Source organism: Egretta garzetta, unplaced genomic scaffold (genome assembly GCF_000687185.1).
Source record: "Egretta garzetta isolate BGI_Z169 unplaced genomic scaffold, ASM68718v1 scaffold323, whole genome shotgun sequence".
Classification (NCBI taxonomy): domain Eukaryota; kingdom Metazoa; phylum Chordata; class Aves; order Pelecaniformes; family Ardeidae; genus Egretta; species Egretta garzetta.
The window spans coordinates 2,130,031-2,144,581 of record NW_009259435.1 but is presented as its reverse complement, the minus strand read 5'-3'; the positions used below and the strand labels follow the sequence as shown (position 1 = coordinate 2,144,581).

At 41.9% G+C, this 14,551-nt stretch overlaps 1 protein-coding gene across 1 annotated transcript in view; it reads right to left on the bottom strand.

Annotated features, from left to right (window-relative positions):
- TENM4 (teneurin transmembrane protein 4) overlaps window positions 1-14,551 on the bottom strand; it is a 357,308-nt gene that overhangs the window by 143,898 nt on the left and 198,859 nt on the right. The window contains exons 9-11 of the mRNA XM_009637125.2: window positions 13,577-13,678; window positions 8,675-8,869; window positions 4,225-4,425 (exon numbers count right to left, since the gene is read on the bottom strand). Of these exons, the coding sequence (XP_009635420.1) occupies window positions 4,225-4,425; window positions 8,675-8,869; window positions 13,577-13,678 (498 nt within the window). The remainder of the gene's footprint in view (window positions 1-4,224; window positions 4,426-8,674; window positions 8,870-13,576; window positions 13,679-14,551) is intronic.

Here is a 14,551-nt window from a genome sequence, read left to right as displayed (position 1 = left end):
GAAGTTGCTTTTCAATAGGCAGCTCTAGACAGTGGGAAGTTGAGAAGAGGTTCTCCACAACACTGTAGTGAAGTTAGATAGCCTGCATTTGCTTAAGGTAAATCGTAAATGCCTAAATATCTTTGTGATCATAGGCCTTAGCAATAAATTTTGTCAACAAGTCACTGCAAGCAGTATTTCCTCCCTGTCATGGGGAAAAAGGCAGTCATAAAGTCAAATGACATACCCTCAGAAAACACCGTTAGCAGCAGAAGTGGTGAGAGAAGCTATGAATTAGAGCAAACTGGTAGATTTCATGAGATGTGGTCATGCGTGCTCACCTCAGTCTCTGGCCAGGCATGTTCTCTTAGCTTTTTCAAAATGTGAAGAAAAACATCATAACTTCTAACTTCTTTACCAAGTCCCAGCTTCCAGTTCCCAGCTCTTATCACTAAATGTACAGCCCATGATTTTATATCTCCACTGCCAATTTAGGACCACCATACACAAAATACTATTCCTGTTACTGCTCTTCTCCAGTGTACTTTTAAAGGTCTGAAGTACTGCACTGGATGTCAACTGTGCATAAAGTGAGTCATTATGAATGAGTGATTGAGAAGGAATCCTTATCTGTATGCAGGTCAACGTATAACCACTGTCAACTGCCCAGAAAAAGTCAGTACACTTATCACACAGAGAACGTAACTTCTATTGCTGTTTTGTATAATCAACTTTCTGATGATTCTAGTTAATATCATGCATGTCAACTACCACAGAACAGTGTGAAAATCCCTGATTTCAATTTGAGGGGAGTGAAGGACAATACCAGATAACTTAATTCCTTTAAGAATGATTTTGCATCCAAGCATAATTCTGTTTTGATGGGCCTGGGATGGTACTGATTCCCCAAATGCAGATAACCTGACTCACCTGTTCATTTCACTGCACTCAGCAACTATATCTTATGGTACGTGGTTTGTTGCCTCTTGATTAGCCAGAAATACTTGGCCCAGTTTAAATAGGTCAAGAGTGAGACTGTATCACCTATTAAGTTCTGTTTCATGTTGCAGCATAGGCCATTTCCTTCTTCCCACCATACTCAGACAACAAGAGGTTAAGAGAGCTGCCCTATAATGGCTTCATTAGTTGCCCGAACTTGGAGAATGAAATCCTTTGCTAGGGCTAATTAAGAGGTGAAGGGAGATAGCATGGCAAAAGCCTGGGATACAGAGGATCTGTGATGGCAGACCCTGGAGAAAAGGGGTTAGGATGAGTGGTTCCTTAATTATCTGTCTTGTGCTAAGTATTGCCTTGGACTTTTTACCTGAACTGGGTTATAAAGGACCTTTTTGTATTTGCTGGTGAACAGTACTAAGATGCAAAAGGGAAGGGATTTAATTCTCCCATGGAGAAATCAAAATGCCACTTTTGCTGCTCAGGATGGGTTATCTCTGGATTTATTTCTGCACCTTTCTCTAAAATACTTTTTTTAATATTTGGGAATCTACCAAAAAAGAAGTGCATACCGAGGGAAAGGGAATCCTAAGAGACTGTCCCTTGCATGAAAGGGTGAAGCATGTTTAAGAAGAATTTTTCCAGAATGAAAAATCTGAGGTAGTATGGCAGCAGCCCTATCTCAAGATATACTGGCAGTGGGCATAAACGTAAAGCAAAAAAAAAAAAAACAACCCACAATCATACTATTACTTCTGCCTATGATACAGTGCAGAGTAGAACTCCAAAGTAATTGAATTGCACAGCTTGTCTATGAGGACACAGGGTAGGTGGAATGAAAAAAGAGAATAAAAACAGGAAACAGAGATCTCTGTGATATTATTATCTTGTGAAAACTAAGGTTTTATCCAGCAATCTGTGTTCCTCTAAGAATCCCGCTAAAGGCAGGTGAAATCTACCTACTTAGCTGAAAAACTGAGTCTAACATTCAAAGATAGTCTAGTTTTACATTCTGCGTATGACAATCCACAGGCTTTCATCTAGCTGCTTCCGTACGGACCGATACCTTCAAATGAATACAGCATACAGCATTTCGGATAGGCAATAGTCTTGACTTCAAGGTGTTAAGAGCTGGAAAACGCATTGTGCCTCCTTATATTTTATTCTGGGTTTCCAGATGATTATGCTGTTCTCTGGGTCTGCTTCTCAATGTGGTTGATGAACGGGGCTCTCCTTGGCAGTAGCCCGTGTAGGCACAGTCCTATAGATTTCACTGGGACTGAACACAGTCCTAACTGCTTTGCTGAGCTGAGGCTGATTTATGCAAGTACTTAATTCTTTCACTTAATAATTTGTCTGTTCTGTTTGGTCCTGTTTTATAGGACAATTAAATAAAAATCTGTCCCCTTTAGTCCCTTCCACAGAACCTCCACTCCACTGGCTTGGGCAGTGTGTTGTTACGTGTGCTAACATGCTTGCTCACCCTATTTTAATCATGCAAGAAGAGTACCACGCATCCTGTGAGTAAATCTGTCTTTCAAATCAAGTCATCAATTCAGTGGAAAGGTCCGGGTTAGAAACGGAAGTTTACAAATCACCTTAGCTGCGATTTTAGCTGTGAGGCACAATAACCTGAATGTTACGAGCAGCTCGGTGAGGAAAAATGTCTTGGAATGATGCTCAAGTTTGTCTCAAATAACCTCACACTGCCAAAGAAAGTTTTCACTAGACGGATTTATAAAAGCGGTATAAGGAAAGCTTATAAATCATCTGTACATGACCCTGCAGGTTAACAAAGGGAAAGTGAATTCTGTTTGCATGTAGAAATGAACATTTTTCCAAATCCGTCCCTGCAATCCCCAAACCTCCATATAAACTCAGAATAATGACTCAATTATAAACTATGCTACAAAGTCACTAGAAATACACTACCTTTCCCCTTACTGTGGTCCTCTAAATGAACTCATAGAGTATGGAATTGAAGATGTTAATACGGGGGAAGGAAAAGCCCCCCACCAAATTTATCCTCCTACCAGTGCAGGATAGCTTCCCTCCCTACTTCTGCAAAAATTTTGAGCAACCTACTCTTGGCTGCAGGCAAGCAGGCCTCCTCTTTTGCTTATCCTTCAGCCCAGTCCATTTTACTTTATGACAAGCTTTCTATCACCTAACCTAAATGTCGATTGTTGAAAAGGTTTTCTTTTTATATCCTTTGTACCTGTTTATTCAGTTTGCCCATCCTTGGAAGTTACTCTCTTGCAAGCAGTTAACCTGTTTTTCTTTACACATGGTAGTAATTCCTCAGTGAAAGTGTTGTTTACTTAATTTTTCTACTATATCCATTCTCCTAATAGCCTTTTTTTGGTCACTTTGCTGAAAACCATTTCATTTCATTGCCTGTACTGAGCTGCCCTGGATATTTGGCCTAGTTCCACCCCAGCTGTGCAAGGTAAAGAAGCTGTTAGTGCTGTGGTCTCTTGTTTGTGAGCACAATATACAGCACAAAAGCCACAAGACTAATGTTCCATAGGTTCTGACTATTTAATGTACTATAGCATTTCTCAGTGTGGCATCTAAAAGCTTACTGCATTTGGAAGAAAAGGCTCCCGAATAGTTTTTCTTTAGCCTTCATTTCAGATACCTGATGCAGATTTTGAGCAAGATGCCCATTCAGCTGAGGAATGAAGGGAGGTCACAGTTCCAAACCTCTAAACAAAACTGCCCGTAAAAATCTGTTTTCTTGGTAGGTGCCTGTGCTCTTAAATACTTCTACTCAGTAAACTTATTTTTTACTTGACAGGACAGTGCTTACAGTCTCTTAATATGACTCTCATCCTCCTCTAGCTGAGCCTAGAAAAGCACAGCCTTTGAATTCCAAAGGGAAATGAGACCTGAAGGATTGCCACCGCTTCCTCCTTGTTTACAGCCACTGAAAGCACATATAGTCATCTCCTAAAAATCAAAACAGACCCTCTGGTGGCTACTGGGATTCATCAAGAACTAACACCAGAACATGCAGTTATATGTAGACCATCAATTACATTCATAGCGATATAATGAACAATAGCAAGCCTAGGTGGCTTTAATGGGGCTATTTGTTATATTACTCTATGCTCAGCAATGGAAGCAGAATTATTTATGTAGTTGAGCTATGGCATTTCTGCTCCCAGTCATGCCCTACATGTGCTTTACTGGAACATATTTGTAGTGCTCTTTTTGCAGATCTAAGCCCGAATATTTTACAAAGTTTAAATAAAATAAAAAACAACAGTAAGTCACCGCTGATGTTACCAATTGAGCAATCGTGTCCAGTCCAGTTGGGATCGCAGCTGCAGAGTCCGGTATCTGGGAGGAAGGTCCCATGGCCAGAGCATTGGTCCAGACAAGTGGCTCTTGGGGTCTCACAATTTGTTCCTCCCCAGCCAACAGAACAGTGACATTCTCCTCGCACGCACACGCCTCGTCCCGAGCAGGTGGGATCCATGCAGTCCACTACAGGCGGGAAGGAAGAGGAAGCAGACAGGGAAAGCAAATGGGAATGTCAGAAAAAAAGAAAACCCTATCAGACTCCATCTACACAAACTTATTTATACAGTATCTCAAGGCTCCAGCCAGAAAGCAAAGCCCCCTTGTGCACAAAACAGGTGCTTCATGCAAGAAGGTAGTGCCCCAAAAAGGCAGTGAGACATAAAACACTTACATGAAAAACAGAGAAAATTTAATGATTAAATCCATCTTTTCATCCAGGCCTATGCTCATAAATGATCTTTCTAGTAAGAACAGGGTAATATCAATTACGAATAGAATAAGAATAATATTCTCTTGCACACCTATTGTGCCTCCATTTATTCTATTAGAATAACCCAAATTACTGTAACTAATGAATTCAAAGCTGAGCTCTAGTTTTCTGAGAGAGAATTTTACATAAAGATTCAGCAGAAGCTGACGTCCTTATTCAGCAAAATGCATGCTTAAATTGAAGAACGTGCTGAAATCTATACAGGTTTCACAGTCACTTACATGAATTTCACGTTAAACATATCCTTAGACAGTTTTCTAGAGTGAGGATTAAACAAAAATCATATATTTTTGGATATTGCTGTTCTTCTGGGTTTATTTTTGATCAATTAATGATTTTTATTTTTTTTTTAAATGGCTTTCCCCCTCCCCCAAAGAGGCACTTTCCTACCAAGACTGGAGACCATCCAGTTAGGCGCATGGCATAGCAACGTGCACCAAAAGCCCGAATGCACCGCTGCCTGATTCCTGAGACACATGTTTTGTAGGCAACTGTCAGCTCCTTTGCCCACGGGCGAATTTCACCCAGCAATCGAAAAATATGCAAGGCACCAGAACCAAAACAGGACTGGAGGAGTTGATCATCTGTTGATATATAAAAGCATATAGGACAGCCTAGAGAAATTCTTCCCGTCTCTTGAAACGGTGTGTGGCAGCGCCCGGGAGATGAGTGACAAGTGTCGGTCTGGCTAAGCAGCACGGGGAAAGCTGTCCAGCTCCTGGCTCGACCATGGAAGAGCAGAACACAGACACTGCACACACGGCAGGTTTGCGGTTCAGTTTTCTCCCCTCCCTGTAAAAGCTAATAAGAATCCCAATGACCTGCTTAAGATCCAGAAACCTTAAAAGGAAACACAACAGCTGCTCTGATAATTCCCTGGATTCTCAAAACCTTCTCAGTCTGACAAGTAATGGCTCAGCAATTACTATCCCAAGGCATGTAAGAGCATTTTCTGTTTTGTTTGATTCCTGGAGCCCTGCTCATAGCTGGAACAATCCTCGAAAATTGTAAGAGGCTGGAAAGGATGAGTCTATAAATCTCCTTCTCTGTTAGCGAGCTGGGAGCTAGGGTGCCAATTTTAGCATGAGACCCTTGGAGCCCTGGCCCTGTTCTTTCTCAGAAGTAATAAGTACGAAAAGGACTAAGAAACGGACTAGCAGCCTCGTACGTTCTCAGCAGATGGTTGGAACATAGAGAACAAAGATCACAGGCTAACTGACAAGAGGCTACCTCCAGGCAATTAATCATCCCCTCTGAAGGTCAATTGGGAAAAAGGTGAGTTTTACAGGGGGCTCCATCAGAGGAGGCAGACAATCTGCTATCTCAGCTCTAACACAGATGATTATAGGAGGGGAATGTGCATGTCAGAACCCCCCATTTATCATAATCCCAAGGCCATTTTTCATGTTGAAATGAGCCCTTTCAGAAAATGTCACACACAATGGCTACTTTAATCTCGGCCTCACTAGCTGTATCTCTTTAGGCTTTCTGCACCATCGGAAGGGCCTTGGGACAGGATTACGGGCTTCTGCTTTCTTCTTAATCAATTGCTTAGTGGATTTGGAGTACAATGGTATATTTTTAGGGAGTTCTGCTTGACAAATTTAGCTGCTCAGCTCTGGGAGAAGCAGAGATGGGGAGTGGGGCAGGAGGGCAGAGCTGACACAATCTAGTATACTTGGGAAAAGAAAAAAAAAAAAAAGAGAGTTTTGCATATATCTGTGTTGCTGCTTGGAAAATGTCCCAAATGGTCTAATTCTTGGTTGGAAAATGCCCCATTTATAGTTCAGCCTTGTGCAGAACCTTTGCCAGGGAGATAAATCATGCAGCAAGCAAGGCTAGTGCCTCTTGTACACTTTTCCCCAATATGCTTCATGCTTCATTGATCACAGAAGTTATTAGGCTTATTCGGTACCCAAAGAGTAACTTCTCATTTTTCACTGCTTAAATTTGCTCCCCTCCCTTTAATGTCTCACAGGCTTAGCCCATGCTTCATAAAATATGGGCCAATAAACTAAGGAAGGAGAAAAGAAAAACTCATGTAAGATTGTTGGCTGATGTTTTATAAACATTGCTGAACTTCCATGGGGGAAAAAGAAAAGACAGAAGAAACCCTGGAATGAGGACCCATTATAAACATGGACTAAGCAGTGAAGCTACGAGAACTGAGAAATAATAAAAGTAATCAATACCAGATGGTCCTTCTTAGAAGAGAAATTAAAAAGTAAAAGCAATTTAAAAATAGTATAAATCAACTTTTTTTACTAGATCTAAATATATATATGTATATATATATATGTCCTGAAGATTTCCCACATGGCATATTTCTGAGTTACTTCCCCCCTCACAACACAATACAAATGGTGCCTTGAATGTAAAAAACAAATGCGTTCTTGGAAAAATACTAAACAGCTCATGAGAAAAATCGTGTTCTCTTTGTTCTTCATTCTTTTTCAAGTTTTCACCTAGTGGGACTGACACTATCCCCCACCACAGTGATAACATAAAATAACTGAGTAGTGTCTGGCTTTTCTTTTAAACATGACCAGGGAAAAAAGGTTCCTGTTAGAAAAAGGGCAAATCTTGCTCTGATTTACACACATTAAACACGTCTGGCTAGAGGCAAAATCAGGATCTTTTCATTTCTGTTTATCCAACAAAGATAGGATCTCGTAAATATGAGGTCTATGGAGATGCTTTAAAGATACTTCAGTAGTCACCATCTTTGGGTTTTGCATGCCCCACGGCTTCACTGAATTGTGCTTTCTTAAGCCAAAACAAAGCTTTCTCAAGAGATGCCTTATTGTTATAAGAGCTGATACTGTCTTCAACTCTAATATTTACTGGCACTGAAGCCACGTTACATCAGAGATGTCCCACTCCAATACATTTAACGCATCAAAAGAATTGTTAGATTAGATGGCATTTGAATGTCTGAATCCATTCAGCCTATTTGCATTGTCCGTAAAAAAAAGCCATTTCAGATAAATCTTTATTCCCCCCACATGAGGACAACCATAAAGTGATTCGAGCCATTGTGGTTCTTATACATGTATCACATGGATGTCTTGAGTCTATCAATGGGTGCAGAGGCCTTATATATGCATTTGAAGAAGCATAATTTAAACATAATTATTTTTCAGGTCATCTGCATGGAATTTTGAGAATAATTTTCAAACGTGCTGAATATTATTCTGTAAATCAGGCACTTTTGGATGTATATCTATAACTGTCCGAATGATTTGTACACTTACAAAGCTGTCCATTTTTTCATTTAGCAATAAGAAGCAGTCACAGACTCAGGAAGATAAAGGTTTATGGTGGCAGGTGACTTCCGACACAAAAAAGATTAAAGATAAGTGCTAAAAGGCACCGTATTTCTGAGCCACAAATCTAAATGTAAATGGAAAATGTTTGGAGGCTAATGTGAGAAAAAAGCTATGGAAGAGCCATTAAAATAATATCTGATTTTGAAGCAGAATTTAATTCAAGTCCTGAGCATTTCTAAGCTTTTAAAGCTGACAAGAATCAGGGACTTTCTCTCACATGCCACCATTTTCTGTATGTAAGCAACTGAAATCGCTTGGCATAGCATAGCAGAGAAGAAAGCACTGTAAAAGTAATTATATGTTTAGATGTATAAATGGAAACATACCTTTAATAAGAACATTTGAACGTATGATTAGATGCTCTGGTCTTTCAACTAGATTTGTCTATCTACCTGAAGCATTTGATGGCTTTTCATCCAATTATTGAACAAATATGATAGCTAACGATAAGTTATTACAACATATCATTTTTATGTTGCATCCACCTATTGTACCTCTAAGATGCCTATTACTGTTCTGTTTAAGTGCCAGTCCTATTCTGCACTGCCTCCATCCATGTAATTATGTAACGACAATCAAAGCAAAAGGCTAATTGAATGTATCTTGCAAATACCTTCTTCACAGCTCTCGCCTTTGTATCCTGGGTTGCAGATACAGGTCCCCATGATGCACGTGCCATGGTTACTGCAGGAGACATCAATGCACTGGTTCGTTGGGACATCGCACTCTGCTCCTTTCCAGCCGCTATGGCACAAGCATCTCCCCTTCATGTACTGCCCATTTCCACTGCACAGCACTGGGCAGGAGGCTGGGGAAAGAGAATAGAAATCACATTAAACCACAACTGTTCACTGCTCTCACCTCAAAAAAGAGCACAAGAGTCCAGCAAGAGATTTATGTTCTTCATACACAGCCTTTGGTGGGATATGTTATTCTTTTCTTTGCCAAAACCAATTCTTTTATATGGATGACACTCAGCTGTTGACTGTATACTCCTATGAATGTTTAAAACAAACAAACAGTGCTCTTGAGTTAGAATATGTCCTTGGTTTGTGTCTCAAATACTTTTTTTCACTAACTAAACTCAGAATTTTCTTGTATTCTGACTTTTCAATGTACCGGTGCCTTCTTTCAGCAGCACCACTGACCTCAGATTGCTTATCACTACCCCTGACCTGCTGCCAGACTTCATGCTTCTCTTGACACTGTGGACCTTAGCTGTACACAAATCACTCCCCTGTTTTTCTGTTGTAATTCTCAGCTTTACTGGTTTCAGTTGCTTTGCTCAGAGTCCAGAATGCCACGTTGAAACTGTTTCCCTGATTTAGCTCTTGTCATACCATCAACTGGATCTCCAGCCCCCTTTTTTGGTTATCACCTCTGCTGGACTGCATTCGTCATCCAACACAACGCAAAACTGGCCTCTAGACTTTCCAAGCTCCTTGTAATAAAAGTTCTCCAAATCTATCCTCTGATCTTTGTATCAGTTTATAAAGGATTTTTAAATTGTCCTTGTTTCCGGCAAAGTCATCTGATTCTCAACTCCAAGCAGATACAAGATTTCTTCCCTGTGATAAAGGGGAGAAGAAGAAGATGACAAGCTCAAGCTGTGGCATGATGGATCGCAGAAGTAAGTGTTTTCTGAGCTAAATTTGGAAAATGTCAGGCAGAGTGGGATGGGATGAACTGAAGGATACAGAGCAGGATCTCCAAGGAAGGAGAGGGCATCAAGGACCAGACCCCGCCTCCATGACCAAAGCTTTGGTAATTGCTGCTCTCTAAGCTTCCTTCAGCTCCTCTCTGATGATGCTTTCTCCCTTTTCCATTCTTCACACCTCGCACCTTATGCTCCTTTTGTCCTTTGTTTTAATTTTTCCAAGGAAGCTGCTGATTTCTCTCCCTCAGAAACAATAGCCTTCCCCTGTTCACTACCCCTTGAAACTTCTTCTTGCTTAAGCCCTGTCCTCTTCCATTTCATTTTGCTGAACCTCAGCTGCAAGGACATATATTCAACACAGAATTCTCTTGTTCACTGTTGCACATCATCCTTAGGTGAGAGCAGCTCGACTTCTCATCTGCCCCTTAGAAAGGCAATTTATGAACGTTTTTATGAATAGGAAATATGAAAGGAATGTTCTAGTCTGCTGCTTAATTCAACTGCAATAGGCATGTGATGAATTCAATGTACCTCTTCTGCTTCGTTCCTCATTCTGATTATACATGGGAAAAGGTATTAACATGGTTAAGGGAAACATTCCTCTCCTCCTCTTCCCATCTTTTCAGATCGTCATTGCACAATGTGCATCCTGTGTTGTTTCCATGTGTCCTTATAGCCAAGTTGGTTTGAGTGTTACAGAATGATGGCAACCTCAATAAAATACAAAGCATTGCCATCTCTGACTGTCATAGAATCATAGAATCATAGAATGTTTTGGGTTGGAAGGGACCCCTAGAGGTCATCTAGTCCAACCCCCCCGCAGGAGCAGGGACACCGCTCTGTCAACACACTGTCACTTGACACACTGTCACTTGACACACTGTCAAGCCAGTTTGATATGCAGTGAACTATATTTGCCTGACCAAGGTACAAGAGGTTTAGAAAAATAAATAATTTGGCAACTGTTACTACTAGGGAGCCCTCTGTTCACTTTAAAGGAAGCACATCGCAGCAGTGCGTTTCAAGTGCATCATTTGCAAGGAGATATCTGCCTACACAATAGGAGACATAAATTGTTTAAGATACACTGTGTGGTGTAGATGGTTCGCAGCAAAGTCACTCTGTAAGTTCACTTTTCACCTAGGCTGATGGACTTCTCCGCTCCCCACCCCGGTCTCAAATTTCAAATGCTCAGTAATGGAGCCTGCTCTTTCAAGGCACTGGAAGAGGATAGTCTGCAGCTCTTTTCAACAAGAAGAAAGAATAATTGCCTTTAACCAGTGAGAGGTTGCTGAGAAAGACTTACATGTTTTCTGACAAGACAGCTGATCACTCAGTACAAGATCAGATAAATTACTGGCCATCTGCAATAAGACCGGTGCTCTACAGAGCCCTCTGTGGAGAACACCTTCAGCATAACCTGGAAAGTGCTGCTGCAAATGTCAAGGCAATGGCAAGAACAAGACCTCCTTTGTAGCACACCGTAATGAATAAAAACAAGAGAGGGTTCTGGATTTTTTCTACTGCTACTTGTGCAACTCTTCCCCATATATAAAGATACATAATTATTGTTTGATCATTCAGATTCCAACAAACAATATCTAAGATGCTGAAATTATAGTAATTCTCTAGTGTGGTTATGGTAGCAACTACCCAAATACACACCACTTTTCTTGTAAAGTTTAGCACCAGAGAGTAAGATCATTTGTTTGTTTGTTTACTTTATACAGAACTTTAAAACACCATCTCCCATGTTCAAGTAGGCCTTCAAAAGGCCTGTGAATACACCGCTGGTGATTTCTTCTCATTTACTTGGTTTAAAATAATTGGTTAATAATACCTTCATAATTAAGCGTTATTAAAACCAGAATGGCTTTCCGCTCCGCAGTTTCCCACTCATTTGGATGGTGAATTACAAGGCTGCGTGGAAACAAAGGAAGAGCCAGGAAAACTATGACCTAGAAACCTTCACGTGGGTGGAGACCTGCTTATTTAAGGATTACTGCTCAGTAGAGGGACCAATAAATGGCTGCAGATGGATTCTGTAGCAGCCTTACACATGCCACAGTTGCTGCCCTCTGAGGGATTTGTAGGTCAAACGCAGCATCTTCAATTCCCCTGAAAACCTACAGGAAGCCAAGGCTGGGGCCCTCGTATCTCACGCTCATGGCAAGATGATCCATTTAACAAGGCCACTGGGTGGAAATGCATACACAAATATAATTTTGACACGCCAGGTATTAATCTGCCTTCCTAAAGGCAGAGAGTAATCTGCGATCTGAACCCAGATGATTCTGAACCAAAAGACAGAGTTGAATAGAAGGTGGTCATATCAGCCAGAGTAAGCACTCTAGGGAAATGGGAGATACTCATGTGGCTCAACTGAAATGCCTGAGAAAGCTGGGTTTATAACCCATGAAGGGAGGGAAGCTCCTCTGAAAGTGGATTCAGAACAAAAGCTTAAATATTCTGACTCAGAGCGGAGGAGCTTCTCCTTCTCCACTGACTCTACAGGGAGCCCTGGGGGCAACAAATCCCAAAAGTTAGGGGGTGTGAGTAGGAATAGCTGTGGGAGATGGAAAAACCCCTCCTTTTGTCTCCAGCTCTAGGGATTTGAAAAGGAGCTTGGAAATGCAAACCAAGTGTAAAGAAATGCAAACCAAGTGGAACCTGAGTCAGCAAGAAGTCTGACATAACAGCTCGCAGGGATGCAGACCGCCACATCCATCTTACTGGGCTGTGAACTCTGAAACACCTCCGGGGTTTTAGCCCGGACCACACCGCCTCGGCAGAGAGCTCCCCGCCTGCGGGGTGTGCGGGGTGTGCGGCCGTCCTTATCTCTTGGCTGGGCTGCAGTGATGTGGCCCAAGCTCATCTGGAGGGGGAGAGGACATGGGGTTGGACGGAGTTTAGCTTTCTCCCTTGGGAAGGAGCCAGCCTGCTTTCCAAAGAAGCAACGGGCTGGGGTGAAGGCCTGACCTGTTGCCTTAGTAAAGCTCCTTGTGTGGGCGCTAAATTTTTACACTCCCTCCCTCCCCAGATTTCTAAATCTGCACTTAGTTTGTTGGACTGTTTGAGCCAAAAAAGGCCTTGAAAAGGTTGATGCACGGCATTCTGGCATTTCCCACATGCAACGTTTTGATTTCTCGGTCTGAAACGTGTTCTTAACTAAAAGTACTTCAGTTTGTTTTTCAAATGTTTAAATAACCTAAAAATTTCAGGTCAAATGAAAATCCTTCCAAAACCATTTATTAAAAATACTTTTCACTTGAGCAGAAAAGTGTATTATACTGTTTGCTGGGGTGAGCCTCCTTCCCAGTCATCCCAACATTCCCACTTTTGGCCAGAGTATCCAGTTCTTCGTGCCATTTCTCCTCTCCTGGCCTTACTCTAACCCTGTCCCGCTCCCCACAGCCAGGCTGTCAGTGATCAGTCATAGCTCAGGCAGGCTTGCAAGGCCTGCAGCAACGGAAAAGGTACTTAATTTTGGTAAAATCAGTGTCTTAAAAGAAAGTATCAATATAGGGTCATGCCGCACAATGATAGAGTGCTCTGCTAAACAAGCAATAATGCCACATTTATAAGTTGTGTTTTCTAAAGTCGCTTCCAGAGAGAAAATTCCCAATGTGACATTTTGCCTGTCCACATGCAGCTAGGGGGTTGTGTTGTTGCTAAGGTCACAGCAATCACGACTAGCAGCAAACAAATCCACAGGTCTGACCTGTCTCCATTCTACTGCAGCACCCCCAAGCTGGGTGAGGTGCACTTTGCAAAAGACACAGGCAATGAATATCATTTCCACACGAAAAATGTTAACCAGAGGGGAGAGAGGAAGAGTTAATCATGATGAATTCTTACCTCTGCCACAGTCAGGGCCCAGAAAACCAAGGAAGCAATGGCACGTCCCAGACACGCAATCTCCATTCCCGTAGCAATTACTGGGACAATTATCCACTGATTCTGGAAAACAAAAGAGAATTCAGATACTTCTTTAGGCAAGAAAACACCTGAGTCTGGGAGGGCTCTGGATGCCAGGACCGCTGAAACTCCAAAGCAATCGCTGCACTTTGGGCTGAAAGCACAAGTCTGAGCTCTGCTAAGCAGCGCTCATCCATTTACACCAATGGATGGTTCAACCCTAACACTCCGCCCTGCAAATCCTACGATGAAATCCCAGCTGCTCAGCACCCACCAGGCTTTGTCCTCACTCAGTACCTGAAAACTTCCAAATGTCTTTCCTTCCTGCTTATTTTTCCAACCATTTTCCCCCTTAGAATTTATGGGAGGGAAGCAATACACACCGTTCTCATGGCAGAACATGCACCTTTGGTCTGATTTTGTTGATTCTGGGAAGTGAACTTGGGGCATTCATTTGTGCCTAACAGAGCTGTGAAATGTTCCCCCATGAAGTTACTGAATAGAGACCCTTGGTTCACCCTCTCTGCTTGTTGAAGGATTATTTCTAAGTGAATGCCTTCTGGTTTGTTCTGCAAGATCATACAAACAGTGCTGGGGCTAACAGAGTATTTTGGTGGAACAGGAATGGGACTATTCCACACTTTCTACTGTTTCTAGTTATCATCTTAAATTCCCTGACTTTGGCAAAAACACTGGCTGTTCATCATAGAATCATAGAATCATAGAATGTTTTGGGTTGGAAGGGACCCCTAGAGGTCATCTAGTCCAACCCCCCTGCAGGAGCAGGGACACCGCTAACTAGATCAGGCTGCTCAGAGCCCCGTCCAACCTGGCCTGGAATGTTCCCAGGGATGGGGACTTCACCCCCTCTCTGGGCAACCTGTTCCAGTGTTTCACCACCCTCATTGTAAAGAA